A 27,518-nucleotide genomic window follows, 5' to 3' on the forward strand; every position below is an offset into this window, starting at 1 on the left:
CAGGACAGGCAGAAACCATCAGCCGAATGCGATGTGAGAACCCACCTAGTCTGAGGATTACGTTTCCACATAGAAGCTGGCCAAATGTATCATTGCAGAGGATTTCTTTTACAGTAGTCCTTGTTCCCTGAAGTGATGACACATTTTTTGACTCATTTTGATTGACAGTACTGTTGGCACCTCTTAAAGGAGCTGTAACTCATCATCTGAGGAGGGAAAAAATGTCTGGCGAAAAATGTGGACAATGGAGCCAATGTAAGGTGGAAACCATGACGACCTTATTTAGTGGAAATGAGTGTATTTGTGTCAATGCAGTGAAGCATGCACGCCATGTCAGCATTAATATCCTCAGTATACAAATGTATACTCACCCTTTTCATAGAAGCAGGGTGGGGTTGGGGGGGGGGGTCAACACCGAGACGCTCCATTCTGCCGATTATATACTTTCCCGTGACCCAGCATTAACCTCACAGATTGATGACTATGCTACCACTGACCAGAGCGGGGTCGCTCTAATGGTGCTTCTCCCCATCATTACCACCCATCCCTTGCTTCTCCCTTGCTTCTTCTTTCCTTATGGATTCCTCTCTGCCGTCCAACACCCCACCCCCATCTCCATCTTCCCTCATAACGTGGCCTCCCCCCGGCAAGGCCACATCCCAGCATCCTGTGGTCTCCCAGCAGCTGCTGTCTGCCATGTTATTCTTCAACTGGAGGGAGTGGTGGCAACGAGGCCACATGCAGACCGACAACTTGCCTCTCATGGTGTGAGCATGTCCCTGCAGTTACCAGTGAAAAGATGAAATACCAAATCAGACAGCCAGACACTCTGATTTAAAATCAAACCATACACATTTTGTGTAGGAAAAACGTATGTTTATTTAGACTGGAGAACTGGAGAATTCAAATAGGATGCATAGCTACAACAGTATTTCTATATAATATCCCATGATGAATCTTGAACACAATTATCCAAATCAACTACATCTTCATTTGCAAATTAAATGCACAACATCCATATTTGAAACCAATGGCATTTTTCCCAATTAATGATCTCCCGACAGAACCTGTGGCAATGTCCCCATGCATTTGTTGAATACAGTCCTGTTATTATGTCTCATTAATGTGTGAGCTACAAAACCGAACAAACTAATGAACAACTTTAATGAGAAAGATTGTTTGCCACACAAGCACTACCGCATGCTGATGCATTTTCATCTGGACCCGGTCGGTAAACTAGCACTAACTGCCGACGCCACGGAGCAGTAAATGCTCAAATAAATAGTTTTTGTCACCATCGTTTCCAGTTCGTCATTTTGGAAGCTACTAATGAAGCAACAGTTTTGCCGATTAGGTATGAAGACTTTTTGCATGTTGGCTGTTGTTCCCGTACACCATGCATGGACACTGTGACCGTCTTCTTGAAATCAACGGGAGGTGACTTTTTATAGACAAAGTGCTCTCACGCTGAGGAACACGGCGAGCCAGCCTGTCCTGATACATGATGTAATTCTAGTCTTCACACCCAAAGAGAGCCCGACAACGACAGAAAGCCACCAAACTGAACTCTTGTTGAATGGTGAAAGGAGCAGAGGAGGAGAGGAGGGAGTGCAAAGGAAGAGAGATTGCAGCTTATGCTAATGTTCCCACTGTTGCCAGCCACTGCAGAGCTTTAGAGTCGTCTTTAGCAGCTAAACCCCATGGTGAAAGTTACAGATATGCAACTCCAGAACGTTGGAGGCAAGATTATAGTTGAGTGTGCATCCAGAAGTTCACGCAGAGAAAGATAATGAGCATTTTCCTTCCAAATGATTTTCTAATTTACTGGGTGCTTTCCTTCATATTTCCTTCCACGCCTGCTTCCAGTAAATTAGTACCACTTTGGAAATAATTAGTGTCCAAGTTATTAACCGAATATTATTGCACTATTCTTTTTGACATTTGCACACAATGAATGATCTGAATTGCGTCTGGATGCAACTTCAGTGCAGAAGGTGTTCACGGTCAGATTCTATTGTTGTTAAGCTGGCAGAAATTACATAGATACATAGATACAGTGTGTACAATTTAAAGGGAAGAGCTATTGGTTTTTTTTGGTTTTTTTTGCAAAGACAATACCAGCAGGCAAGAAGGCCTATTCATCTAAAATGTCTCCAAATAAACTGAGTCAAAACACGATAGATACCTCTTGAAGTGATCCCTCCACAACCATCTGTGCCCACTATACTCTTTTGAGCAGAAAAGCCAAGACAGCAATCCACAAAAGCTTCCAAATGCTTGTTCTGAGTCCCACTATGAGTGCTGCTCTCGTCAGCGGGGAAGTGGCGGCGTTGTAGCAGCAGCAGGATGCGTGGGTGCTTTCTCAGCGCCGATGATGCGCCTAACTTTGTGCCTTCTGATTTCCCCTGGCAATCAAACAGCTGCCATTAAAAATGGTCTCACCCTAATTACCTCTGTCGGGTCATGTTCAGTCACTTCATGTCGGGTTTGAGCTCATTGTCATAATCACATATTGGATTGGATTGGAGCACATTTTTAAACTACGCTGGAATCTTGCATTGTTTTTTTGTGAGTTTGTGAAGTTTAGTGTGTGTGTGTGTGTGTGTGTGTGTGTGTGTGTGTGTGTGTGTGTGTGTGTGTGTGTGTGTGTGTGTGTGAGATATGCGAGGGGTCACCTCTCCCTTCATTAGAGCCGGTAGAGTCACGGAGGCAGGTGCACCTTGACCTTGTCAGGGCGACATCTTGCGCTTGTCAAATCCAGGTAAAAATAGAGCGGGGCTTAAGAGACAGTTATAATTACCGGGTGGACATTCTGTTGAAGCTAAGCGTGATTCTTTGAACCTCAGAAGATGAACTCCAGAAATCAGTCATCTTAATCAAGCCAATTCTGCAGCGCTGTATACATCAGTATATGTACGTTTCTAGGTATATCTACATGAAGATGGAGCACGGCACGAAATTGAACTTCAGGGGAATAAAAGTGTACAATTCTGGAGTGACTAACCCCCTTCGAATGAGCCCATAATATGACAGTATTAAAGGCCAATGCCTTTCTAAGAAGTGCAGTAACATGATTCGTCCATATATAGAATCGGAGTACAAATGCTCCCCCCATGCCATGTAAATGGCCCCACTGTTACACACATGTGCTGTAGCGTGTTTTCGTTGCAGCTCATTTAGTTGCCTGCATGTTGGAATTGTGTTCCCTTTCTTTAGCTCCTTCCTGTTGCCTACTGGCAACGAGAGATCATCGTAGCCCCAACATCAATCCAAACTTCTGATCCATTCTCCCTCTTTGAGCAGTCGTATGAGGACCTTTGGCCTCGTGGAGCACAGTCACCGCTGCTTGTTGTGTATGTTTCAGGATTGTAAGGAGCGGCAGGATTGATTCAGAGTGGCTGTCTTAATCTCAGCAGGCTTTCTTTGGCATCAGAGAAAGTGTGTGTGTGTGTGTGTGTGTATGCACTGTAAACTGACACTGTCACACCACTGCAGCATGATGCATGACTCCAAATGATGTGGCAGCGTTTGCTTTTTCCTCTCTGATCATTCGGAGCCTCCAGCTTGCGATGACTCATGGAAACAGCAGAGGTGGAATAACAATATCAAGTGAAGTTGAATGAATGAAAACGCAGAGATCAGTGAATTTAAGTCACCAAAGTTAAGTTTTAGATACCAATAAAATGTGGGAGGCAACTCTTTACCACCACGGTGCTTCTGTTTTCAGTCCCATATGTTTATCTTTTGGATTTTTTTTTTACCGTAATGATTTTGCAAAATTGCTTCAAACTATTTAAATGTTTTTGAATAAATAGGCAATATTATATTATTTTAGTTTTCTTCCAGCATTGCACTGGCCTTTTGGGTCATTAGAAGCACTGCCAAAGGCCACATAGTGCATCAGCAGTTTTGTAATGAACTTAGTACAGCCAGTGGCTTTGATTGCCATATGCCCTGAATTTGCTCCGTGCACACTGTCTGCTTTAATCTCATTGCGTGGGTCCATACCCAGTGCGATTAAAGGTGGGGTCCAAAGCACTGCCTTTCACTTGGAACATTCAGGATTAGTCATCTTTATATTAAAATGTATGAAAACTGTTCTATACATCTTCAAATATGTTGTGATTTGCAAAAATAAACACCTCAGGGGGCAATGTTTTTGGTGGAACAAATGTTATAGAAAGCACAAATATCAGCTGAGTAAAAAGTGAACTTCTTCTTCTTCCTGTTATTTTTTACAACCTATATTGTAAAGTAGCCGATTGTAAGATTTGTTCTAAATGCATAACAAAATGTGTAGACCTAAAGCAAAATTGTGAACCCAAACACCTTTTTTTTTAAACATATTAATTAAATGTAGAGGGGACCACAGATGCATTTGCCTCAGGTTGCCAGAGGCTGCTTGTAATACAGAATACACATGAGCCTGGACTTATTTGTCCTCAGTCCAATCTTTATTTTTGCTTTTCTCTTCGAAGGGAACCGTTGATATAATGAAAAAAGATATCCTAAACTTTCTTTTAAAAATAACCATAAGTAGGACAACCTCTGGAATCTGAAATAAACACCTTGCGGTATCAGTATAATAAATGAATAAATATTCAGCTCAGCTGAACTTTGCTTGCCTCAGCAATCAGCTGAAGAATGAAGGCCTCATCCGCAGGAGAGAAGCGTCTTCCCTCCTCCCAGTTGACTCTGGGATTGAAAGCAACCGAGTGCATTTCCCCTTCAGTCCTTCACAGCAGACGTCCAGAGTGAACACTAACTCGGATGCAAAACGAGCTAAATAACAGAGAATAGTGAAAACTTTTAACCTTCCAGCATCCTGGGATTCCTTTTGAGTGGTGTTCCTGTCCAATCATTTGTATAATATTCAGTGTCATGCCATACTGCCAAGCTCAACATAATGGTAAATGGACCATACAGCGCTTTTCTGACAACTCAAGGCACTTTAACACTTCATGTCATCATTCACCCATTCACACCACTTGCCCATCAGTAACAAGCATTCGCACCATTCACACACTGTAGTCACAGCTACAGGAGCAATGTTGGGGCTAAGTGTCCTGCCCGAGTACACATTGACACGCGGGTGAGCCGGTAATCAAACCACCAAATCCTCTGATTCAGAACATGCATATCCCCAGACCTCCATATGTATTTAACTGAATCGAAGGATGCTTCTGTATTTTTTGTACCAAGAGAATTTCAGTGAATTTCACCGAGCAAGAGGCAGAGCCACAGAGAAAGACATGGCGTGACATTGGACATTGTGATAACCATTTATCCTGGTGCGTGGGCTGCTGCTCTTCTGACAGCTGAGACAGCGGGTGTACTGTAAATGTGTGTGTGTGTGTGTGTGTGTGTGTGTGTGTCCATCCCACATACCCGGGTGCACATTATAGATCGCAGGCCTGCTGATTCAGCCGCCCTGAACCTCACCATCACAATTACAGCCAGCGTGTGGCACCCCTCCGACACTGGCGTCTGCAAAATGTCACTGTGCTTCACACAGCCCATCCGTCCACAGGTCTGTGCCCCGCTAGCAGGCCGCTGTGTGGGAGTGCAGAGACACATGGGGCTGACTCCCTGAACGGCCCCCGCGGCAAACAAGCGTGAGCATCGGCCCGGCTGCTAAGCGCACAGTCAGGTTAGGCCAGCACAGATGTGCCAAAAAAAGTATCAAGCCAATACCTCAAATGAAATCTAAGAGCTGGTGTTGATCAGCACACTATCACACTGTCGTCACGACTGACTGGGGTACTAACTGGGAAGAGAACCGGGTGGTTTATGGTACTACTGTAGCACCGGTTCTAAAACCTAAAACGGTCAAATATGTGTGGACATGTGTGACATATGTGTGACGAACCAGGGGGAGGAGCCAAGCCAATGCTGCACCAGTGAGGTGGATCCCAAGGCTCGGGCTAGTGGAGGTAATAGAGGGTGTGTATTACCTAGTGCAGGTGCTCAATAGGCACCTGTCATGGGGCTCACCTGCAGCCCATCAGCCAGATCACAAAGGACGTATATGGAGAGGGCTGACATGCAGGAGAGAAGGAAGCATGGAACCGCAGTTTAGGGGAACTGACGGATAAGAGAAGAACGATGACAGGTTCTCTCAAATTTCTTGAGAAATAGCACCTTCGAACGTGAGCTGACCCTCTCGCCTCACCTCTCTTATCCGCTCTATCTACACAGTGGGACCTCGCACCAAAGACCAGAAGAACTTTTTGTTGCTTCAACCTCAGACCCCAATGTTTAATTATTAAAGGACCCTTTTTGTTTTGACTAACCTGATTTTTTTTTCTGAAATCTTGCCTCCACGTCCCCCTGGGTTGCCCCAACACCTGATCCAACTACTTCAGTTACATTGAGAAGAACATTTTGCATTGTACGTTGTGTCGACAGATTGTCGTCCTCTCCCGACGTCACAAATGACAATGCCTTATGCTTAGCGGCCACTTCTCTGTGCAATTGTACAAACATACACGCTTATTTGAACCCCAAATGTGAGTTGGCAAAACCAGGCACTTTAATTGTGTCAAAAACAAACCGTACTAGAGTCCATTAACGAAGCTAAACACAACAAACAAGCTGCTATAGGGGTTAGAGAGAGCAAGCTCATTTTAAGCTCAAGAGCACTGACCACGGGTGGCGTTTCACAGTGAGAAGCTGTTGCAATAATTTTTATACTAACTATTAGCAGTCACTACATCAGCATAAACACCGTGTTAAAATGACACAATGCAGGAACAGCCGTTAACGCTGCGTGTGTCGTTGAAAGAAACCGTCGGCCACAGCAGCTTGTATCAAAAGACCGAATGGTTCAATCAGCCTGGGAGCTGTTCATTTAAAAGTGGATGTTTCTGAGCTGTAACTTGTTGTTGCACTGTGATAGCGGTTCTTGGGTTTTTCTGTACCGAGTTTAAGAGCTCAGACATGATACAGACTTTTTTAATTGCATTGTTCATTTTTTATTCCAAGGTTCTTAACTTTTTCCTGAGGCCAGTGGGGAAAAATGTTCTTGACGGCTAGTTACACGCTGGTTCATTCCAAATAAAACATAATTACTTATTCATGTTCATCTGTCATTTCTTTTAAAAATGACTTTCTAACGTGAATCAAGAATGCTGTTTGAGAATGAGCTATGCTTTCGCCTTGTTAATTATATGCGGAACAAAATATTTTATATACAGTATTTGTTGCATATGTGTGTGTGTGTGTGTGTGTGTGTGTTTGTGTGACTGTAACAACTTGCTTCCTCTGACTTTTGTCCTTTTGTGTGTTTGTGTCTCCAGACCAATGATGTAGCAGGAAACACCTGGAACTGGCTCTACTTCATCCCTCTCATCATCATTGGCTCCTTCTTCATGCTCAACCTGGTGCTCGGTGTCCTCTCCGGGTAAGTCCACTCTAAACATGAATACACATATTCAAGGTCATCTTATATAAAAATCACTACACTGCAGTAAAGGCAGATTCATGCAGATTATATACTGTATATAATGTGTTAAGTTTAATAGACGTTGAAATGCTTGAGTTGTTTTTTGTTAGGTTTATGTATTAAAAATGAGATGAAGAATAAATGTTGCTAACATATGAAAACATTTCCATTTGCATATCAAACCGTGTAGAGATGAAAACGCTCTTCTTAGTGTACAACAACGCAGGAAGAGGTTGCGTGGAAATAAATTGAAATAAAAGTGTGAATTGAATAAACAATGTGCTCATTCACTGTCCTCATTCTTATTAGCTATCTCTGTCTTTACCATCTATCACTGATAATCTCCCAAAAGGTTTGTGCGCTGTAGCTTTAATGATCCCGGTCCTCTGTGTTGCTGGATCTGACATGTGACGATGGATAGGTAAAGGGCATGTTACGATATTTAGTATGTTCCAGCATACAGAAATGAAAGTGCTGATGTGTCCACACAGGCTGTTGTGAACACAATGTTTCCCAGCATCTGATGCTTGGTGTGCTGCCACTATGCATTAGACACCTGATTGGACAGACACTCTCACTGCAGAGCTGTCTGCTCCCGTCTTTTCAACTGAAACTACACAGAGGCTTGTTTGGAAAAGGTCCTCAGAAAATCCCTCTTCATTTTAAATCAACAGCAGATGGTTTTAAGGTTTTTAAGAAGAGTTTCTAGAGGCGGTGAGTCGTGGTTGATGAAGTAGCTTAATCCTAAACTGCCGTCGGCCGACGTGACAATATGTTTGTCAACCAGCAGAACTGCGCTACCAGAAGGTATCGCACAGAAGCTTGGAAATGACAACTTTCTGAATGTGTACCATAATTCTATTGTGAGCTTATAGAACATCTTAGAAAATGTCTGACAGTTAATTGGTGATTCCTTCAAGTCAACTGCTTAGAAATAGTTTTACTTGAATAGTTTTGTTTGGATATCTCTTTCTAGTTTTCTGACATTGCATAACCTTTTTTGCTGTATTTCGCTCCTCTTTTAATTATTCATTCATTAATTTATTTTCTATAAAAATGTATCTCTCCATCAACATATATATCTCAATCTCTATGCAAGATTTCACACACACAGATTTCACACTATCACTATATGATAAATCCTTCATGTGATGCATCTTGTGAAACATCTTTGCCGACGGCCCTTTTTGCTCAACCGTTGCCCTGCTTTCTGAAGCCCACAGTACATAAGCCTTAGGATGTGCACTTGAACTCCCCTGTTCCTTCCTTCCCATGATGCAGTGGCTCACAAATGTGTGGCTTTTTGTTTTTTACAATAAAAGCACATGTAGACTGTCTCCTGGCAGATTACCTTTTAATAAATGTGACAAAATGTGTTCTTTTTGTTTGTTGAAAGTATCTCTTTATATGTTTCAACAGAGAATTTGCCAAAGAAAGAGAGCGTGTGGAGAAGAGGCAGGAGTTCCTGAAGCTCCGGAGGCAGCAGCAGATCGAGAGAGAGCTCACCGGCTACTTGGAGTGGATCTGCAAAGCAGGTCAGACTCATCTCTGAAACAGTGGGAGAGCTGGCATGCATGTGTTTGTTGTGTTAGAAAATCGTGACAAATTGATAGAAAGTCCCTCTCTCTTTTCTCTCTGTCTCTCTTTTTCTCACTGCAGAGGAGGTGTTGCTGGAGGAGGAGGATGAGATTGCAGAGGAGAAGTCCCCGCTGGACGGTGCTTGGTACAAGAGGAAACAAAACCTTCCAGGTAAAACGAGAGTCTGTTTCATTAGGCTTCATTATGGTCCATAACAGCATGAGGTACACTTTCTCATTTCCATTTACAAATAGCATATGTACAGCATCAATGTGCTTTGCATAAATGGCTATGTAATGTAAAAATGTGCATGCGTTGGTTGTATAAGGGTGAGAATGACTATACTCATTACTCCACCTTACTGGCTGTTATGTTCATGCTGTGAATATACATACATATTTAGTACTTTTAATAGGTAACATTACAGTACACACATCATAACAATTGAAAGAGAGTTCCTCAGATTTTCATTAATCCCTATGGCACAACTGCAATATGTGAGGGTAGAAAGAATGCCAGCCAACCATCGCACATTGAAATCAGCACTTTTGATGGTTATTATTAGAGTAATGACCAAGGTTTTCAGTTCCACTCTATCCTCTTTTTCCTTCATTTCAAAGGGAAAAAGCTTTTACTCCATTTTTTTCTCTTTCTGTCTCGCCCATGATGTCAGTCCATTAGGCCTGGTGTGAGGGCAGGGGTTAATTAGTGGGATTTAGAGCTTAGTCTGATTGGATTTTTGAAGAAAAATCACCTTAGCAAGCCCACCAACACACATACTCTCTCTCTCACACACACACACACACACACACGTATATGGAATGCATAGATGTATTTACTAGTAAACAAACACACATTGAAACTACATCCCTGCTGAATATTCCACTAACATGGCAGCACTCAGTTGCCATATTTCTCATTTAGTTACATATCAGGGATTAAAAAGCCTGAGTCCACAGCCGAAGAAAAGCACCTTGATGTTGTTAGAGCAGAAAATATGGAGTTGACCGTCAGATGAGTGGCAGGTGTGAATAGTGGAGCAAAGTGCCAATCATTGCTGACTGACTTAGAGGGGATTTTAAAATAATGTGTTTATTTTTCAAATTAAGGAACTTATCCCTATGGCTGAATATTTAATTTGGAGATGTTTTTCTTCATTATACTATATAGGATAATATTGTTTAAAAAAAAGAAAACCTCAAAAGCACTGAACAAAAGAAAGCAGTAGACTTACCTGCAAAAATCTCCATCTTATGAAGTAATTTCAGGAGCACCAAGAATGAACATGGACCCGCATCCTCATCAATTTGCAAATCCCATTAATATATTTTACGACTGTGTTTTTCCCCTGAAGACTCGAGCAATGTTGTAAAATGTAGTAGTATTAGTCATATTCAAAACAAACGTTTTCATTAGATCATGAAGGAAAATACACTATGATTCATTTATGTTAGTAGAAAATGGCGAATCACTGAGACTGACATGCTGTTCATACGACGCATGGAACATGTCGATATTCAGAGTTGTATGACAACGCTCTAACAGTAGCCAGGAACATATGTGTCGAGCATGCAAAAAAAAAAATTGAGACCCATTTTACAGTGACGTTTTAATGAAATGAGTCAGGGGACGTATACATACTTTATTACCATTGATTAGTCAGACTGGCTGTGGTAGTTAATCAAACAATTGGCCAAATGACCAGTTTCAGGCCATGTAAGCAAATATGTGAGAAGTGAGAAAGAAGGAAATTACCCAGATTAAAAAGATGCATCATTTTATATAAGACGATGTGCTACTCTCAAGTTTCTGTCTTGTGATCATTTCTTAACAAAGCTAGAAAAAAAACATGGAATTTGCATTTATGGATGAGGAGGCGGGTCTGATCTCAGAACTGATCTCAGAACGGCTACATGCCGTTCTGAGATCAGTTTATGCCTCTTCAAAAAAAATAACCTGCCATTTTTCTATCTCAGCGTCACTCAGTAATTTCCGTCATATGGTTCCTTAAAGTTTTATCATCTGATTTAAAATAGACCTTGCTGCAACCCTGAATAAATAGAATAACACGCGCTCAATTCCAAATTGCCCTTTGGAGCTGAGATGCATGGTTGTAGATCTGGAGAAGGAGCTCAACACTCCGGCGACACAGAGCTGTCAGTTTTTCATTCCAAGCCAGGCTTCAAGCAGGAAGGTGTAAAATCTCCAAATGAAAAACATGATCTATGATCTGCTATTCAGGGATTCAAATTAGCTCAAACCTCCACTTTGACACATACACACACACAAACATGGACGTACACCATGTGAGTGGATGATGGCGATTCCATTGAAATGCAATTTAAAAACGCTAGTTTTTCATGCTGTAATTGACATCTCGAATTTCATAAATTTATTTTGAAGAATAAAGCTCCGCATCACAACATCACCATCCATATATTGCAAACCTTCTATTTCGATCCCTGTACTACATTTTAAGACAAGTATTCTGCCCTCCCTCTGTGTGCTGTTCTCTTAACAGTCCTGAAACGAGGCAAAGTGAAGAAAGGTAGAAACGACCTGATCGGCGCTGAGGAGGGCGAGGATCCTTTTGCAGACATCTCCTCCGTTCGTAAGTCTTTTTCATCCAGAGCCACGAGCACTCCACTTCTGACCTTCACATGCCGCCTGTTCACAGAGTCGACCCTCTACAATAACAACTACCACAACGGCCTGACTCCTCCAATGAACAGAAGACTCTCTGGTCTCCATTTAATCGGATTAGCACGTCAGGTCAACTCTGTGGTGGAAAATAAATTGTGAAAAATCTTGCACCAACCAAATAAAAATGACTGATGCAGATTCGGCATTAACTTGATCAGAACCTAAATGTGAGCCCACTGACTGCTGTAGAAGCATATCCCCTCCAGGGAGAAGAAGTATAATTAACTTTTCTAATTAATTAATTAATTAAAAAATGGCAAGAGAATCACCTGCAATTGATTAGAATGAGACCACAGAAATATAACAGGATTTGAACAGACGTTTTTCCGTAGTAATTTCCCAGATATGAAAGAAAATGGGAGTTGTTATGGTTACAACATATGTAAGTTGGTCCTTTAAAGGTTTGTACTAATTTTGCAGGGAAGAGAATGTACACCGCCCTGGAGAAAGAGGCCTGGCTAGGTAGCCTGATAGCTTGTCCTTGCAGAGGCGCGTGGACCCCGACCGGCCTTCATTTCCTGTAACCTGTGTGGCACGGAAGGATTAAAAAGTTGGCTAGTTGGCCTGATGCCAGCTAGTTCACTAATTAGCTGGCTATTTCCGGCGTGCGTAATTCCTAACATGGGAAAGCAGTATGTTTTCTTACACCGTGACAAGAGTCAATGGATGAAGCATTAAGTTGTTAAATGTTACAAATTTCCTCCCTCTGGTGTTACTACTTCACAGGGCGCATTGAGCGTGACAGTCACTCATTTCGGTCTTTAGTCACGCCTCCCACACATTCACATCCATACACATCCATTTTCTCACGCAAAAAAAAAGTCGAAAATGCCAGACTTGCCCGGTCGGCCGTATGGTCACCCCCGACAACGTATATGTCACTCCAAGGTTTTTTGAATGGTTGACAGCTCTTCACTGCTTGTAAAAGTCGCTACCAAAGGTCGTATAACATAAAGATGTCCACCACGCTCAGTCTACATTGCAACGTCTGCTCTACTTCCGTTCTGTGTCTATGATCAAGATATTTTCAATAGCACTGGATTCCATAGTCCCACACAAAGACAACAAGTAATTGCTTTTCTGTGGGTTGGAAGCACGGTAATTGAAACCTTTGTTTGGCCTTTTCTACTTTTTTTTCGATCTCATCTCACGTTTGTTTTCCGTAAAACGAATTGTCATGGTAATAGATGCTCTGCATGGTCAATTTGCGTCCCCCATTTCACTCATTTCACACATGATGCCTGTAGTCCCGGGGCACAAAGCTATTAGGTGAATATTTGGTAATGCGTAGCTGAAAGAAAAATGTGTTTCTGTAACTTGGGTAGCTAATGCTACTTTTATCTTGGCCAGAACCCTTTTGAAGTGTTTCTCAGCGAATGTGACGTAGAATGGATCCCTGCCCTACGACACTGTACCACCTTGAACTTATTTCCTCTGACCGGGGAAACCCTGAACACTAGCATGTGGCTGAAAGAGAGTCTGCAACGCACATTATTATGTTTGTGGAAGAAGCAGTTGGAAAAAACACATAAGGAAGCTGTAATTGGAACTGAAAGGGAAGATGTAATATACAATCAATTGTAGATTACATTGAGGAAGAAAAATCTATCCCAGTTCAAATTGTTTTTTGGGGGATTTGTGGAGGTCTTGGAAGTCACTGCACCAGAATGAAGTGCCAGCAAAAACGTATTGTTCCTCCTAACCAGGCTGGTTGTTTACCCCTACTTTAAGTATTTATGCTAAACTAATACAACCACCTCCTTCACATTCATGGTTCAGACAAGAGAAGGGTATCAGAGCAGCTGAACATCTGTTTTTTTTACTGGGATTAGCTCTCACCTTGATGCAGTCATGTATTTGGTGTTAAGTTCAAATATATACAAAGGGGGAAAACTCACCTCTTCATCTTCACTTTCAGCTCCCCCCGGCTCTCCGTTTGGTCGGGCTAGCATGAAGAGCGGCGGTAAGATGGATAGCTCCTCTTACTTCCGGCGTAAGGAGAAAAGGACGCGTTTCTTCATCCGCCGCATGGTGAAAGCTCCGAGCTTCTACTGGATCGTCCTGTGCCTGGTGGGCCTCAACACTCTTTGTGTGGCCATAGTCCACTATGACCAACCCGATTGGCTCACAACAGCCCTCTGTAGGTCACACATGCGGATACGCACTACTACCCCATCACATTTGATGATGTCGATTGCCTAAAAAAAAAGAAAATTCTCTTACCATTGCTACCTCGTCCATCTTTAAAACAGACACGGCCGAGATTGTGTTCCTGGGTTTGTTTCTGACGGAGATGTCGTTGAAGATGTATGGCCTCGGAGCGAGGAATTATTTCCACTCATCCTTTAACTGCTTTGATTTTGGGGTAAGTTTAATGTGGGCTATGTATGGATTTTATGTTCTGTTTAGATGCTAAGTGAAAGTGAGCCAAATGCAACAGGTGATCATTTGCCCTCTGCCCTCCTCTCTAGGTGATTGTGGGAAGTATTTGTGAGGTGATCTGGGACATGATTAAACCTGGGGCCTCATTTGGAATCAGTGTACTGAGAGCTCTGCGACTACTCCGGATATTCAAAGTCACCAAGTGAGTTCAATTCTCAACAGACACGTGCAATCAATGTGGATCAGCAGTGTGAATTTAACACCTAACCGCACGTGTCCACGCTGTGAAACCAACCTGAACCTCTGGCCTACGCCTTTAGTTCAGGAGGCACGCTCATGAATGAATTCACCACTTGCAAACTTCTAGAACAAGTATTAAGCGCTTTGTATGAATGCTTTTCTTAAATTCCAATGTTTTTAAAGCAGCAAGAGGTCTTAATTCTCTTCCCTCTGAACTGACAATCCTCTTAGAGTTTGTTGGCAATCCTTTCTTTTCATTGTCTGTCCTGTGATTCACTGTAACTGGCAGCTATCGACCCTGACGCATTGATTTGTTCTTTGCCACCTACAGCCTGAATTTTCATTTGTTCCTCGCGTCCTTCTGTATTGTTTTTTTTTAAATCAAAATGTGTGTTTGTTCACAGCAAAAACAAAAATGTGACTTTCTCTCTCTCTCTATCTCTCTCTCTCTCTCTCTCTTTGCATTTGCTGCTTTCCGTCAGATATTGGAACTCGTTAAGGAACCTTGTGGTGTCCCTTCTCAATTCCATGAAGTCCATTATCAGCTTGCTCTTCCTCCTCTTCCTCTTCATCGTGGTCTTTGCCCTGCTGGGCATGCAGCTCTTCGGAGGACAGTGAGTAATCTCTCTTACTTGTGCTGCTCTCTGACCCCTCTTTCATACTCATTTTATCCACCTATTAAACACAGACCCACACACATCCTGTCCCCTTCTCCTGCATCCGTCTCTTCACCCGACCCTCCTCCCGGTGTGTGATCCCCGGGCCGGCGAGGCGGTGTTGACAGACGGGAGGACACAGCAGGTTGCTGGCAGAGCAGCCAGCACCAACTGTGGCCCTTTTGATATCCCTCTCAGCAGCAGCTCCATGTCTTGTAATGGCAGGAACACCTCATTAATCTGGGCCGGCCGCAGTTAATCAAAGGCCTAGCATCTCAGCCTGTCCGTCTCAGCTGACACACACGCTTTGTCTCTCCAGGCTTTACACATCCGTGTAGTTCTTTTATTTTTAGCCTGTTGGTGCATCTGAGCCCCCTGAAAGCTGAGCCTGTGCAGCGCTGTTGTAAATTCACAAGGAACTAAATCCTCAATTTTATACTGTCATTGGCGGATTCACAAGAGTTTGTTATAAAAGCACAAATGGACGATGCTATGCGCTGATTTACATTCCCAACTATGATATAAATAGTGGATCCTACACTTCAGATGATGCAGCCCGTCACTGGTTTCCAAGTTGCTTACTTATTATTTTTATTTAAAGTGCATTCTGCAGCCGCCCAGTACGAACTGTTGCGTTCAACTGGTAAAAACTACTTAATTGTGACATTGCTTGTTGCACTTTGACCCTTTTGCTCATATATCCGGTGTGCAGCTGGTCAGAATAGCTGGAAAAGCTGGCAGGCTTGCATACTACACAATGTAGTTATTTTGGCAAATTTAATCTGAGATCACCACGATACTACAGGATTGTGTCTTTTAGTAAAGCAATAATTAAAACAGCATGTTAAGTTTTACCTTCATGTGTTGTACACAATAGATTTTGATGTGCTTCTACTTGAAGCAAATGAATCAATGAGCCACTTGGTGGTTTAAGCCTGGAGTCACCAGAGTGTGTTGTTGCATGTTGTCACCACCATGACAGATAGTGTACACTCCCTGATAAAATGCCCCTTTCACATGAAGTCATGTCTCCTCCGACTGCACAAACATGGCATCACAATACCGTCTGTCTGTGAGGAAGCAGGCTGTAACCATGGCGTTGAGCCTCACATCCGTCATTTGCATGGCATTATTCTCTGGTGATGGACAAGTGTGAGATGGGTCTGACGTCCACGTGGTGCTTCCAGCGATCCAAACACATCAGACCGGGAACATGTTCTACATTTTCACCCTGAAGTCTAAAAATGTACACAGGTGTCAAACGATTTCATTTTCTGAATTTCAAAATGGCAGTCTTCTTTTCGTCTACTTGCTCATGATGTCCCTTTTTGATTCAGAAAATGTTGAGTTTGATCAAAACTACATGAAACGCAGGAAGATAAATAGACTTTCAACTCTAAATGGAAAACAAAATGGCTTATTAGGATGAGGAGAGAAGCTTTCTAATATTCCGATTTTATTTTTGGCACAGAGATTATGTTCCTGCTCTGCAAACACGCAGTGTAATCTCCTGGTGAAATTGTGAGAATTGAAAAGATAGACAGCTTGAGGCTGGCGACCATCTCCCCGCTGAGACTCACAGGACATCGACTGTTTGGAAAAAAAAAAAGTGATAAGCTCAAAAGAAACGTTCAGGATTGACTGTAATATAATCATTATTTTCTTTTCTTCTTTTGGTTGCTGCTTTGTAGTCTTGGCTCTAAAGGTGCAGACCGTCTTTGTAGATTAACTCTGTCAGAAACAGTAGAGATGGCATTTCATATTCATAGCTCAGTCCTTGCATCAGTGCGGCCTAAAAAATAAATAGCTTCACTCTGAATGCCCACTACACATGACATTTTAAAGACTCCATCAAGAAAAAGTGGCGGGATTCATCTTAAATGAAAAATAATTAGTTCATACAGGAAATTGTGACCTACAATGATAAAGCTAATTAAACAAATTAAGATTTATCTGACTCTTTTAATTGTATGTATTTCATTACAATTGGTCAAACTGGATGATGATGGTACTTATGATATTCTATAATAATAATAATAATCAGTCGAGTAATAACAGGCCTCATCCCCCACAATAAATGACTTGTCTTCTAAGGCACCGCTTGTCCCCAGGGCATTCATCAAATTTCAAAGCAGTTATCATTTAACCAACTGGTTATTCAGACCAACTTTAATGTTACTGCTAAATCTGATTATATGGTTCATGGAACTTTGTTCAACACGAGAAAGGTCTCAAACCGTAATGTGGACATTTTCACTGTAAATTAATAGAACTGAAAGAACGTTATTAATAACCTGCATCACTGAAAGTGACTAAAAGGTCCCTGCACAGTAAATCCCACCTGCGTACATACAGGTGAAACTCTAAAAATTTGAATATCGTGCAAAAGCTTAAAAGGTGAAACTAATCTATTATATACACTCATTACATGCAAAGTGAGATATTTCGAGCCTTTATTTGATATAATTTTATGATTATAGATGTAATATAAATATATATATATATATATATATATATATATATATATATATATATATATATATATATATATATATATATATATATATATATAGTTTCACCTTTTAAGTTGAATTACTGAAAGTAATGAGCTTTTGCACGATATTCTAATTTTTGGAGTTCCACCTGTAGTGCTGGACCACTAGAGGGGACACTTCATGCGGAACATAGATTATTGATAAGGATTATTGATTGATATACTGTTTAAGCTGCACTCTGATCAGAGACACATCATGCTGGTATCTGTTCAGAAATTCAAAGAAAAACGATTTATAATTGTGAACTTCCCAGTATGTTGTGATTGAGGGTACCTAGTTTTTCTAAAACAAACTAGATACAATGTTGATGCCCTGGTTCAGGCAAATAGCAAAAAGACAAGAACACAAGAAATGTTTTAACTGCTACTGTGTAGAAGTAATACCGCTGTTAAAAAGCACCTTATTTGTTTTAAGTGTTTGCACAAATAATAGTGTGCAATACATCACTTTTGAATTATTGAATTTAAATGAATAACAATCATGAGATTAATGACAATTAAAATTGTAATCGTTTCCTTTAACGTATAATTAGTATATAAATTCAATGGTCACTAGTATGCCTGTTTTTTTTATTTCAATATCATACAGCCTCTATCGCAAAACCTCTTGCACATGCCCGTGTGTTCTCAGAGACGAGCGTTTACCAACCTACACACTGTAAACCCGCTGCTATTATTTGAAGGATCACACATGGAAAGGGCTACGGCGCGAGCTGCAGGAGGGTTTGGCCTCACCATGATTCTTGTTTTCAGTATTGATTTAACGAAGTCCCCGGTGGATTTGCGGAAGCCGAGCAGCACGCTCCCAATCCCTATTATCAGAGAAAACAGGTCGGTGCACACAGGCGCAGCGGCAAACCACCGCCGCCCCCCCCGCACTGGGCCCGCTAATTCCCAAGGAAGGAGGAGAGGGTGCAGGGCGAGTGGGGGAAATGGTAGAGAGCAGGAAGGGAGGGGAGAGTCAGAGGCTCATGTGATGTGGACAAAGTGATGAAGAGATGAGCATGGTAGGGTGATGGATGATGGATGATGCAGCAATAGGGCGGAGAGGGACAAATGGAGCAGGGAGAAGCATGGGGAGAGAGAGAGAGAGAGAGAGAGAGAGAGAGAGAGAGAGAGAGAGAGAGAGAGAGAGAGAGAGAGAGAGAGAGAGAGAGAGAGAGAGAGAGAGAGAGAGAGAGAGAGAGAGAGAGAGAGAGAGAGAGAGAGAGAGAGAGAGAGAGAGAGAGAGAGAGAGAGAGAGAGATTTTGATTTTTCAAAAACCTTTATTTTCTTAAAAAAACAAACACAAACAAAAACATATTCCATGTTGACATTAAAGGTCCAATAAACACACAGAATGACTCTGCGAAGACGCAATCTCCTTCCAGCCAATCAGCTCCAGATTCCTCTGCAGCACTGACGCACACAGAAATCGTCCACTTTGTCGATGAACCGTAGGTTCGTCTGGTCACTGGCTCCTCCTCTCAGCCGGTACTCCACTCAATCCACGGCAGCCCTCTCGTTGATCCTCTGGACGAACTTTCGTAGCCGGAAGACCTCCTGCTGGGTGTAGCGGGAACTCCCTCGTTTACTTGCGCCCTCTCGAGCAGTACGCCTGAATTTCTCCATATCAGGAAAGTAGTCCTCCAGCTGTATCCCCTTCATGTTCTTTGTGGTCTTCAGGAAGAGTTTCACCCTCCCCACGCTGTAGCAATTAGTGGCCGTCCCGCCAGAAGAGACGCTGTCCGCAGAGTCTTGCTCCATAGCCGAATCGGCTACTGCTGCTCCCCCTGTCCTTCTGCTCCCTGACCCCTTCTTGGCTTGAGAGCCCCCTCTGCTCTCCGTCTTTCTCTTCAGGAGGGGGATTTTTAAACTTTCTTCTCCCCCCTCCATGTCCATTTCACTATCAGTAGACAGTGTCCCTTCAAAGTATGTCTCCAGACACCCTCCCGTCTCTTCTTGCCTCCCTTCACCCCCTTTTCTAACCTGCTGGACCCCAACTATTTTCTCATTCACTCCGTCATTCGCCTGCCCCACTTGCTGGGTCTCACTTGTCCCTTCATTCACTCCATCATTCGCCTGCCTCACTCGCGGGGTCTCACTCGTCCCTTCATTCACTCCGTCATTCGCCTGCCTCACTCGCGGGGTCTCACTCGTCCCTTCATTCACTCCATCATTCGCCTGCCTCACTCGCGGGGTCTCACTCGTCCCTTCATTCACTCCATCATTCGCCTGCCTCACTCGCGGGGTCTCACTCGTCCCTTCATTCACTCCATCATTCGCCTGCCTCACTCGCGGGGTCTCACTCGTCCCTTCATTCACTCCATCATTCGCCTGCCTCACTCGCGGGGTCTCACTCGTCCCTTCATTCACTCCGTCATTCGCCTGCCCCACCTGCTGGGCCCCACCCGTCAGGTCCTTCACTCCACCAGTCCCTCTCTCCACCAGCTGAACTCCACGTTCACCCCCCTCACTCGCCACACTCTCCTGGACTCGATCTGTCCCTTCTTCACCTCCTTGCTGGACCCCAACTGTCCCCTCTTGTCTTTCATGCCCCCCTTGGTTGTGACTAGTAGATTTCCTCTCTGGACATGCTCTGCTTTGATGTCCCTCCCTCCCACACCGGTAACACCTTGAATTGTCAGAGTTGGCAAAAACCAAATAATCAAAACCATCCACCCTTACTTTAAACACCACATTGAGATCCTCGTTTTTTTGGTTGAGGAGCATGTACAGCGTCCTCTTGTGCGACACCACGTGTCTGAGGAGAGGAGATTTGCAGCCTGATGTCACTTTTTTAACGCCAGACACGACCTTCCCGTGTCTTGACAGCTCTCTGGTCAGCATCTCGTCTCCGATGAACGGGGGGACGTTAGAGACCGTGACTCGGGTCGCTTGTGTGGCGAGAGGCAGAACGGGCACGCGCGTCTGATTCACCACGATCCCCTTCTCCACCACCATGTTAGCTTTGTCCACACTGTCTACAAACAACACCACCGCGTTGTTCATGCGGGCGGCGGACTTTACGCTGCCGTGACCGACCATCTCTCCCACGGCCAGGCTGCAGTCCTCTACCGAGCAGGAGAAGCCCGGCGGAACCTTAACGCCGTGCTTCCGCGTTAGTCGGGTCAGGTCCATGGCTGCGTTTAGCACGCCGATCAGCGTGACTTGATCGGCTGCAAAAACGCGCACAACAGGAACACTACCCAACAAAACACTTCTACACAAAACTTCTAAATTCAACGCATTAAATATTAGGCAGATCTACACTACAAACGCTATCGCTCCCACCTCCACGCTCTGCACTCACACAGAGGGAGAGAGAGAGAGAGAGAGAGAGAGAAATAGGATCACACAAAATGGAGAAAATTGATTATTAAATTAAAAGCCCATCCCCCCATTCTCCCTCACTCCCGCCCAGCCTCACCTCCCTCATGCATGGGCAGTACACATCGGAGCCAGACGGATCCGTGGTGGTGGTAGAGATTATTGGACTTCCACTCGTTCGTCACATGGCCTAAAGTATGTGGACTACGAGTCAAACTGGCCATGCCATTTATTAATGGAGACATCTTTGAGCACGGGAGCATTGTTATGTTGAGACGACAAAGAACTGGACACAAGCTCTTACCACAATGGAAACACAAGGTTGTCCAAAACATCGATGTACCTGGAATCTTACATCCAGCCGTACACCAACAGGACACATCGATGTGGTTGGCCATTCACTTATTTTGCATTCTGGTGTCACCACAAAGGAAAACAACAGTTGCAGAGCAGCATCACATTTGGTATTTTCTGTAATTTGTTTTTCAAAATGACTGTGGGCTTTGTTTTTGTCACAGTTCATGGAACATTCTGAGGTTTTGTGCCAGCAAAGTTTTAAGTACTGTTGTTTTCTTTACTTCTATGCCTGCTTGCTATAGACAGTTTCCCTGTATTGTGAAATAGCTGAAGTACATAAGCTCACGGAATGGTGTTTTAGTGTTCAGTTCTTTAGTAACTTATGATTAGAGCAAGATGTCCCAGCACTGATGTGTGATGGCATTTAAGTGACTGAATGAAACGTCTCCATAGGCAAGAACAGACAGAGACCTTGACTGAACAAAACATTCAGTTTTTTAGAAAACACAGCCCTTCCCAAAAGTATTCATATGAGGCAGCAAGATGATGCAAGTACTGAGGTGAGGAACCTAAAAGAAGAGTAACTTTATAAATCGGGGCATCCGTCCAGAGTGGCTGTATTTGTTTAAATGTTCGGTGGTCCACATGCCCTGTGGGTCAGCTGACCCCGGGACATGCGTCACATGTCACGAGTTCCGAAAGCAGCGGGTTTCGAGCTTGAAAGTTGGAGCTGTGGCTCCCTGGTGACTGGTGTTTCCAGCTGCTTGCATGTCTCTCCACCCCCTTCTGTCTCATCCATTATCAATACGAGACGATCCCTTCATCTTTGAAGTCTCTCCCTGAAGCTGTGAAGGAATCTTCACAAAACCTGATGCTTGTGTTGTTTTATTGTCTTTGAGCGGGCTGATGTTAGTTTTAGATATTTTTTGAAGTTGAGAACATGTTGTCTGGTTCTATTTTCATTTATCTAATACCTTTAGGCTTTTTTGATTGACACTGGGTGTCAGAGAAAAAGTTTATTTGGTTTTTATCGTGGTAAAGAATACTTGATTTGTTACTACTGATGTCTTATTTTTTGTTTTTTCTTCATTGAGTTGTGGGAAGTGTCCTTACCAGCAGATAGATGGCCCGACAGGGTGAACAACACAGCAGTTTAGCCAGATTATATAAGCCTCCTGGTTCTTGTGGATCGACAATAAAAGTCAAGGAGAAAAAGAAGAAATAAGAAACATTGCATCTTCCCCTCACAGGGTTTGGTTGATTTTCTCCTAAGCAGAAACACAAGGATTGGACAGCAACAGGCTCCTAATATTATTGTGCCAAGTGGCTTCTTAACGTTTTTATTTAAAAACAAATAAAATGTAGATTCTACTGACCTGCCGTTAGATGCCATTGACATCTGTCTGGGGCTACTGTTTCATTATTTGTTCTAAATCTGATTCTTTTAGGTTTAACTTTGAAGATGAGACGCCAACAACAAACTTTGATACCTTCCCAGCAGCCATCCTCACTGTGTTCCAGGTAAAACCAGCCCACACACTCACCTCCACAGACACACTAACCCGGGGCAATTCATATTGTCTGAATAAATGAGAGAATATTGACGTTATGGAAAAAGGAAGATTATTCTTAATTAGAGGGAAGTACTGGTCTGCGTACCTTCTGTCCCTTAAGGAGCTCACTGATAATCCTTCAATTAGTCTGCGCTCATAACCCTTCACTCGGTAAAGTCATCTAATTCAACACAGATTTGCACCGACTCTCGTGTCTTCCTCAGATACTTACTGGCGAGGACTGGAACGCCGTGATGTACCACGGGATCGAGTCTCAAGGCGGCGTTCGCCGAGGCATGTTCTCCTCCGTCTACTTCATCGTCCTCACGCTCTTCGGGAACTGTATCCTCTTTGACCGCTCCTGATTAAAACAGCAGCGGGTCCGACTCAGGAGGAGCCGGGTCAAAACGTGGACGTGGTTTCAGGTCGACAACGGCATTCGTTTTGTTTGCAGGTGCGATCAGATCATCCATCAACTGCAGTTCATCTTTGCTCCATTGTGGAACTCTTAATATCTCCAGATCTTAAAACCCAGGTAGAATTAGTGATGTAATCAGATAAAAGGACCTTTTCCAAGGATCTGTGCTTTCTCCTGAGTCCTGTTGTTATTCAGACACCCTCCTGAATGTCTTCTTGGCTATTGCTGTGGATAACCTCGCTAATGCACAGGAGCTGACTAAGGTAGGGTCAGACTGTCTGAACGTTGTATTTTAGTTTAATTTTAACACAAAAGAACCAATAACGTCTACTTCTCAGTGTAACAAACAAACGAAGCCTGCATCTGCACAGGGCATCAACGTGTGATATATTTTCCTGGAAGCCCATGTGGATGTCTTTAACCTTTCTTTGGTTAAAGGATGAAGAGGAGCAGGAGGAGGCCGCCAATAAGAAGCTCGCCCTGCAGAAGGCTTTGGAGGTGAAAGAAGTCAGCCCGATATCTGCAGCCAACATCTCAATCACGGCGTAAGTTTCCAACAATCTCTGCACTGTACCTGGATGTCCATTTGTCTCTCAGTGTGTTGTCCCTGTGTTTGTTCCTCTCAGTCTGAAATGTCTCTCTGCATTTGCCTCATTTATTCCCACAATGCAAGGTGCTCTTTTTTTTAAACCTGTTCTATACGTTCTTTAATAGTGGAAGTAATTGAAGAGCTTCCACCATATGCAATAGTAGTTACTCAATTTCTGTCGTGTAATCTTTTAGTTCCTTATTTCACAGAAACAAATCAGTTTCCCCAACTCGTCACATACGGACGCTTTGTCACTAGTCACTTTTTTGGTGTCACTTTTTAACACACTGGGGATCGCAGTCGCAGTGAACATACAAAAGCCTTCAGTAACACATCATGGCTGCCCTTTAAATGAGTGCACAAACCAAGAGAAAGGTCAATAAGTGTCTTTATTAGAGGGTATGAGGACAGGCTAGTTTCTCCTCCTCTTTTTCATGTTCAGCCGTCTCTATTATCTAACTACCAAGTAGGTATTATAAGTTTAAGTAGTCAAATGTTAAACGACCAAAAATATGAGTGTGTGTGTGTGAAAAAAAACGTTTCTGAGAAGAAGCTGTCAAGTCAACTTTCCACACAGTCTTTCGAAACTCAAGTCCACTTACTCTGAAACAAACATACTTCAGCATGCAGAGAGTTAATCCTGGTTTTCCCAGCAACACATTTATTAATTCCTAAATTCTAAAGGTTTTAAGGGTGCAACCTGCTTAAGTAAATCACTATTTTAACAGCAGCTAGTAATCACTGACAACTTGGGAAGGAGTCTGTAGGAAGCTTGTGCCACACATTCCTGTCTTTCCCCTTTTCACTGTCATTATAGTTCATGTGTTCCTGTGCATACTTTGATTTGTACGTTGAACGGTGACAACACTTTATTGTAAACAAACTGTTTTATGTGTATTATGTTTGCTGTTCAGATAAAAAAAAACACAGGGTTTCATTACAAAATGACGACGCCCCTTCCAACATTTTTTAATTAATCCCTATAAAAATTCAATCTAATCATGATTAAAACTCTTACAGTTTAACAATAAATTATAATTTCAATCAGTAACTAATGCTTTTTTTGGAATGAAACTCCTGACCTCTTTTCAGTTTCAGTTTTTTGTCATTATAGAAATGTCTCTGCCGACAAACACGCTTTTGTTGCTGTTGTTGACATGTTGCACAGTTTAGTCCTGTATTGTAAGACAGGAGGGGACAGGTAGACAGACTGACAGTCCACCTGTCCCCTTCAATTGTGTCTCAATTTTCTTTTGTTTTTGTTCTGCATGTACAGTTTTGTAAAGCAAAATCGAGATGCACTCTCTCGCAGGTCGTCCATCAACAGCATTCAGTCACAGTGAGTTATCACTCTCTGCTACAATATTCTCCTCCTTGTCTCCTCTCCTCTACTCCTCTCTGCCTTTTCTTCTCGCCACCCCTTGTTTCTTGTATCTCCTACTTGTTGTATCCTCATTTCCTCTCCTTGTGTCCTCCTTTCTTATTTTGTGCTCCTTTACTTGCTTGTTCTCCTCAAATATCATATATTCTCCCATTCTCTTTCCTTTTCTCGTGTCTTTTGACTGTCTCCTCTCCTGTCTCCTCCATCATATTTCCCATCATCCTCTCTTTTCCTCTCGTTTACATTGTTGATCTCCCTGTCTCTTCTCCCCACCTCCTTCCTTGGTTTGTTTCTGATAATCAAAAGCTCTTTCATAGTGCTCATTTAGGGAGTCACGGTCACTTGTGCTGGTTGAGGAGTGCAAGGTCAGAGGGCAAAGCAGAAAGTGCCAACCAGGCAGACACGGATCTGATAAGGATGAGAGTTAGAGACACACCAAGCACCATACAACACTCATGCTTTGTTCATTGTGTTACATTAATGTTAGGAGACCACACATTGGATGTGATTGGATCTTGTGTGGCGGCGGCAGGACCTGCTCCTCGTCAACGCCAGTTTAGGGCCAATAGAAATCTTTCCTTTTATATATAACGAAAGTGATAAAACATGATGTTCTTCCTGATGTCAGTCAGTTGTTCTTCCGGCCGGCGGGCCGACAGAACTGCTCCTGCCTTTGCAAACGCAGCGCTGACACTTGACCTGTGATCTGACAAATAAATCTACCAGATCGAGAGAGAAGTTGTTTGGCTGAATTCCAGACGTACCCTACCGGGCTTCACATTTTTGAACACGTTTGTCCGATGCAATCGTTCGTTCTTTCTTTTAGTGTCTTTCCCCGTATTCCTCCCTTCCACTTGTCTTTCATTCCCTGGCCTCTCCTCTTTTCTCCTCTCCACTTTTCCTCTGGACCTTCATGAAACTAAATGTCTTCATTGCTTGTAGTGAAATGTGTTTAGGATTCTGAGCCATCACAAAGGGCCTCGCAGAGGAGATAAGTTGTGAGTCCGTTCTGGGTGTCCTCTGAAGCCTAAGTCGCGATTACATGGACACAGTCTTAACCAACCCTTGGGTACTTGGTTGATGGCTGCAGCTCCTCTGTGTCGGGGGGGGCTACGGTTCTCCTTCTCCACTCCATGCCGTCCGATGTGGATTGTTGGTGTATAGATGTTTTATTTCCTTTAATACTTCCATCACCGCAGGCAGTTTGGGATTTAAAGTCTGTTTGTTACCGAGGACGCCCAGGACATCACTTAAAAAGACACTATGGGAGCACAGGCCAAAATCTGCTGTCCTGCAGATTAGAGTGCAGATGAAAGGCCGCAGGCGCTTATTTAGCACCTCACCTGTTTGCAATGACACGCACGTATTGCTGGGAGTCGCTGTAAGTGCCTTTTGTGTACATGTGCTTTCTCAGTATATCTCACTAAATCACACTCACTCACTCTGTGGTGCTGTCCTTCACTTTTCTTTCTGTTTCTGTGAACATCTAAGCGCTATCTGTGTGTCTGCTGCTCACCTGTTCGTGCATACCTGTCCTGTGTCCTGTGTGTCTTCTCTCTTTTAGGAGTTATTCTGTCTACTCCTCCCGAAGCAACCTCAACCAAACCCATTGTTTCAACCATGTGTCATTGTCGGTTCATACAAGGTTGATATTAAACGTACTTATGAAACGTTTGCAGAAACATACAATGGAAAAATCAATTCTGGCGTCTGGATGACCTATAAATAAATCCCATTTCACCCATTCATGTGATCTCTCACCATATTGCTCTGAACCGAGGATCCAGCTGGTTCAAGAGGCTGCTTGTGAGGATTGACCATCACTCACAGCACGCTGGTCGTATCGGTGCCATTTCCATATCACCTGAGTCAAATAGAATTAGTGAAAAATTTCAATTTAGTTTACTTGTGTGCCATATTACCGAGATGTGCCGCACGGCGTGTCAGGCAGTGCCAAAAGTTGCAGATGATACAAAATCTACTACACATTTAACGCAGTTAACACATTACAAAAATGAGCATGTTTACCTTGTGTGTTTTCTTTACACAATAAAGACGGTTAAAAACATCGTCTGTGCACTTCTATGTTTTCCATCAGCCCATGACATCTTCTCTTACAAGGGATTAATTGAGTTTTAGTTTAATAGCTTATGCTTAATTAATTGTGCCGGTATATCATTTTCTGACAATAATTAGACTTCTCTTTTTTTAATCTTTAATTGATTAGAAAGTGTTAGGCGGATGCTCATGGTAGATTGTGGCCATGCAATGCGGTGTGAAACCACTGCCAATTTAATTTTCTTTGGGTTTTTTCATCATTCAAAATAATGAGTTGTTCAGAAATAAGATTCTCTGGAGAAGACACCAACAACTTGACATTTGTTTGACATGAACACCACCCACTGGGTAGTAG

At 43.0% G+C, this 27,518-nt stretch overlaps 1 protein-coding gene across 1 annotated transcript in view; it reads left to right on the plus strand.

Moving 5' to 3' along the window:
• The window catches only part of cacna1bb (calcium channel, voltage-dependent, N type, alpha 1B subunit, b), a 120,870-nt gene that overhangs the window by 50,397 nt on the left and 42,955 nt on the right, over window positions 1-27,518 (plus strand). The window contains exons 7-19 of the mRNA XM_062559039.1: window positions 7,299-7,402; window positions 8,864-8,979; window positions 9,104-9,193; window positions 11,544-11,633; window positions 13,644-13,865; window positions 13,978-14,090; window positions 14,197-14,309; window positions 14,830-14,961; window positions 22,613-22,685; window positions 22,942-23,059; window positions 23,331-23,398; window positions 23,574-23,680; window positions 25,001-25,063. Coding sequence (XP_062415023.1) covers window positions 7,299-7,402; window positions 8,864-8,979; window positions 9,104-9,193; window positions 11,544-11,633; window positions 13,644-13,865; window positions 13,978-14,090; window positions 14,197-14,309; window positions 14,830-14,961; window positions 22,613-22,685; window positions 22,942-23,059; window positions 23,331-23,398; window positions 23,574-23,680; window positions 25,001-25,063 — 1,409 coding nt within the window. The remainder of the gene's footprint in view (window positions 1-7,298; window positions 7,403-8,863; window positions 8,980-9,103; window positions 9,194-11,543; window positions 11,634-13,643; window positions 13,866-13,977; window positions 14,091-14,196; window positions 14,310-14,829; window positions 14,962-22,612; window positions 22,686-22,941; window positions 23,060-23,330; window positions 23,399-23,573; window positions 23,681-25,000; window positions 25,064-27,518) is intronic.

This window comes from Pungitius pungitius, chromosome 18 (assembly GCF_949316345.1).
Source record: "Pungitius pungitius chromosome 18, fPunPun2.1, whole genome shotgun sequence".
Lineage (NCBI taxonomy): Eukaryota > Metazoa > Chordata > Actinopteri > Perciformes > Gasterosteidae > Pungitius > Pungitius pungitius.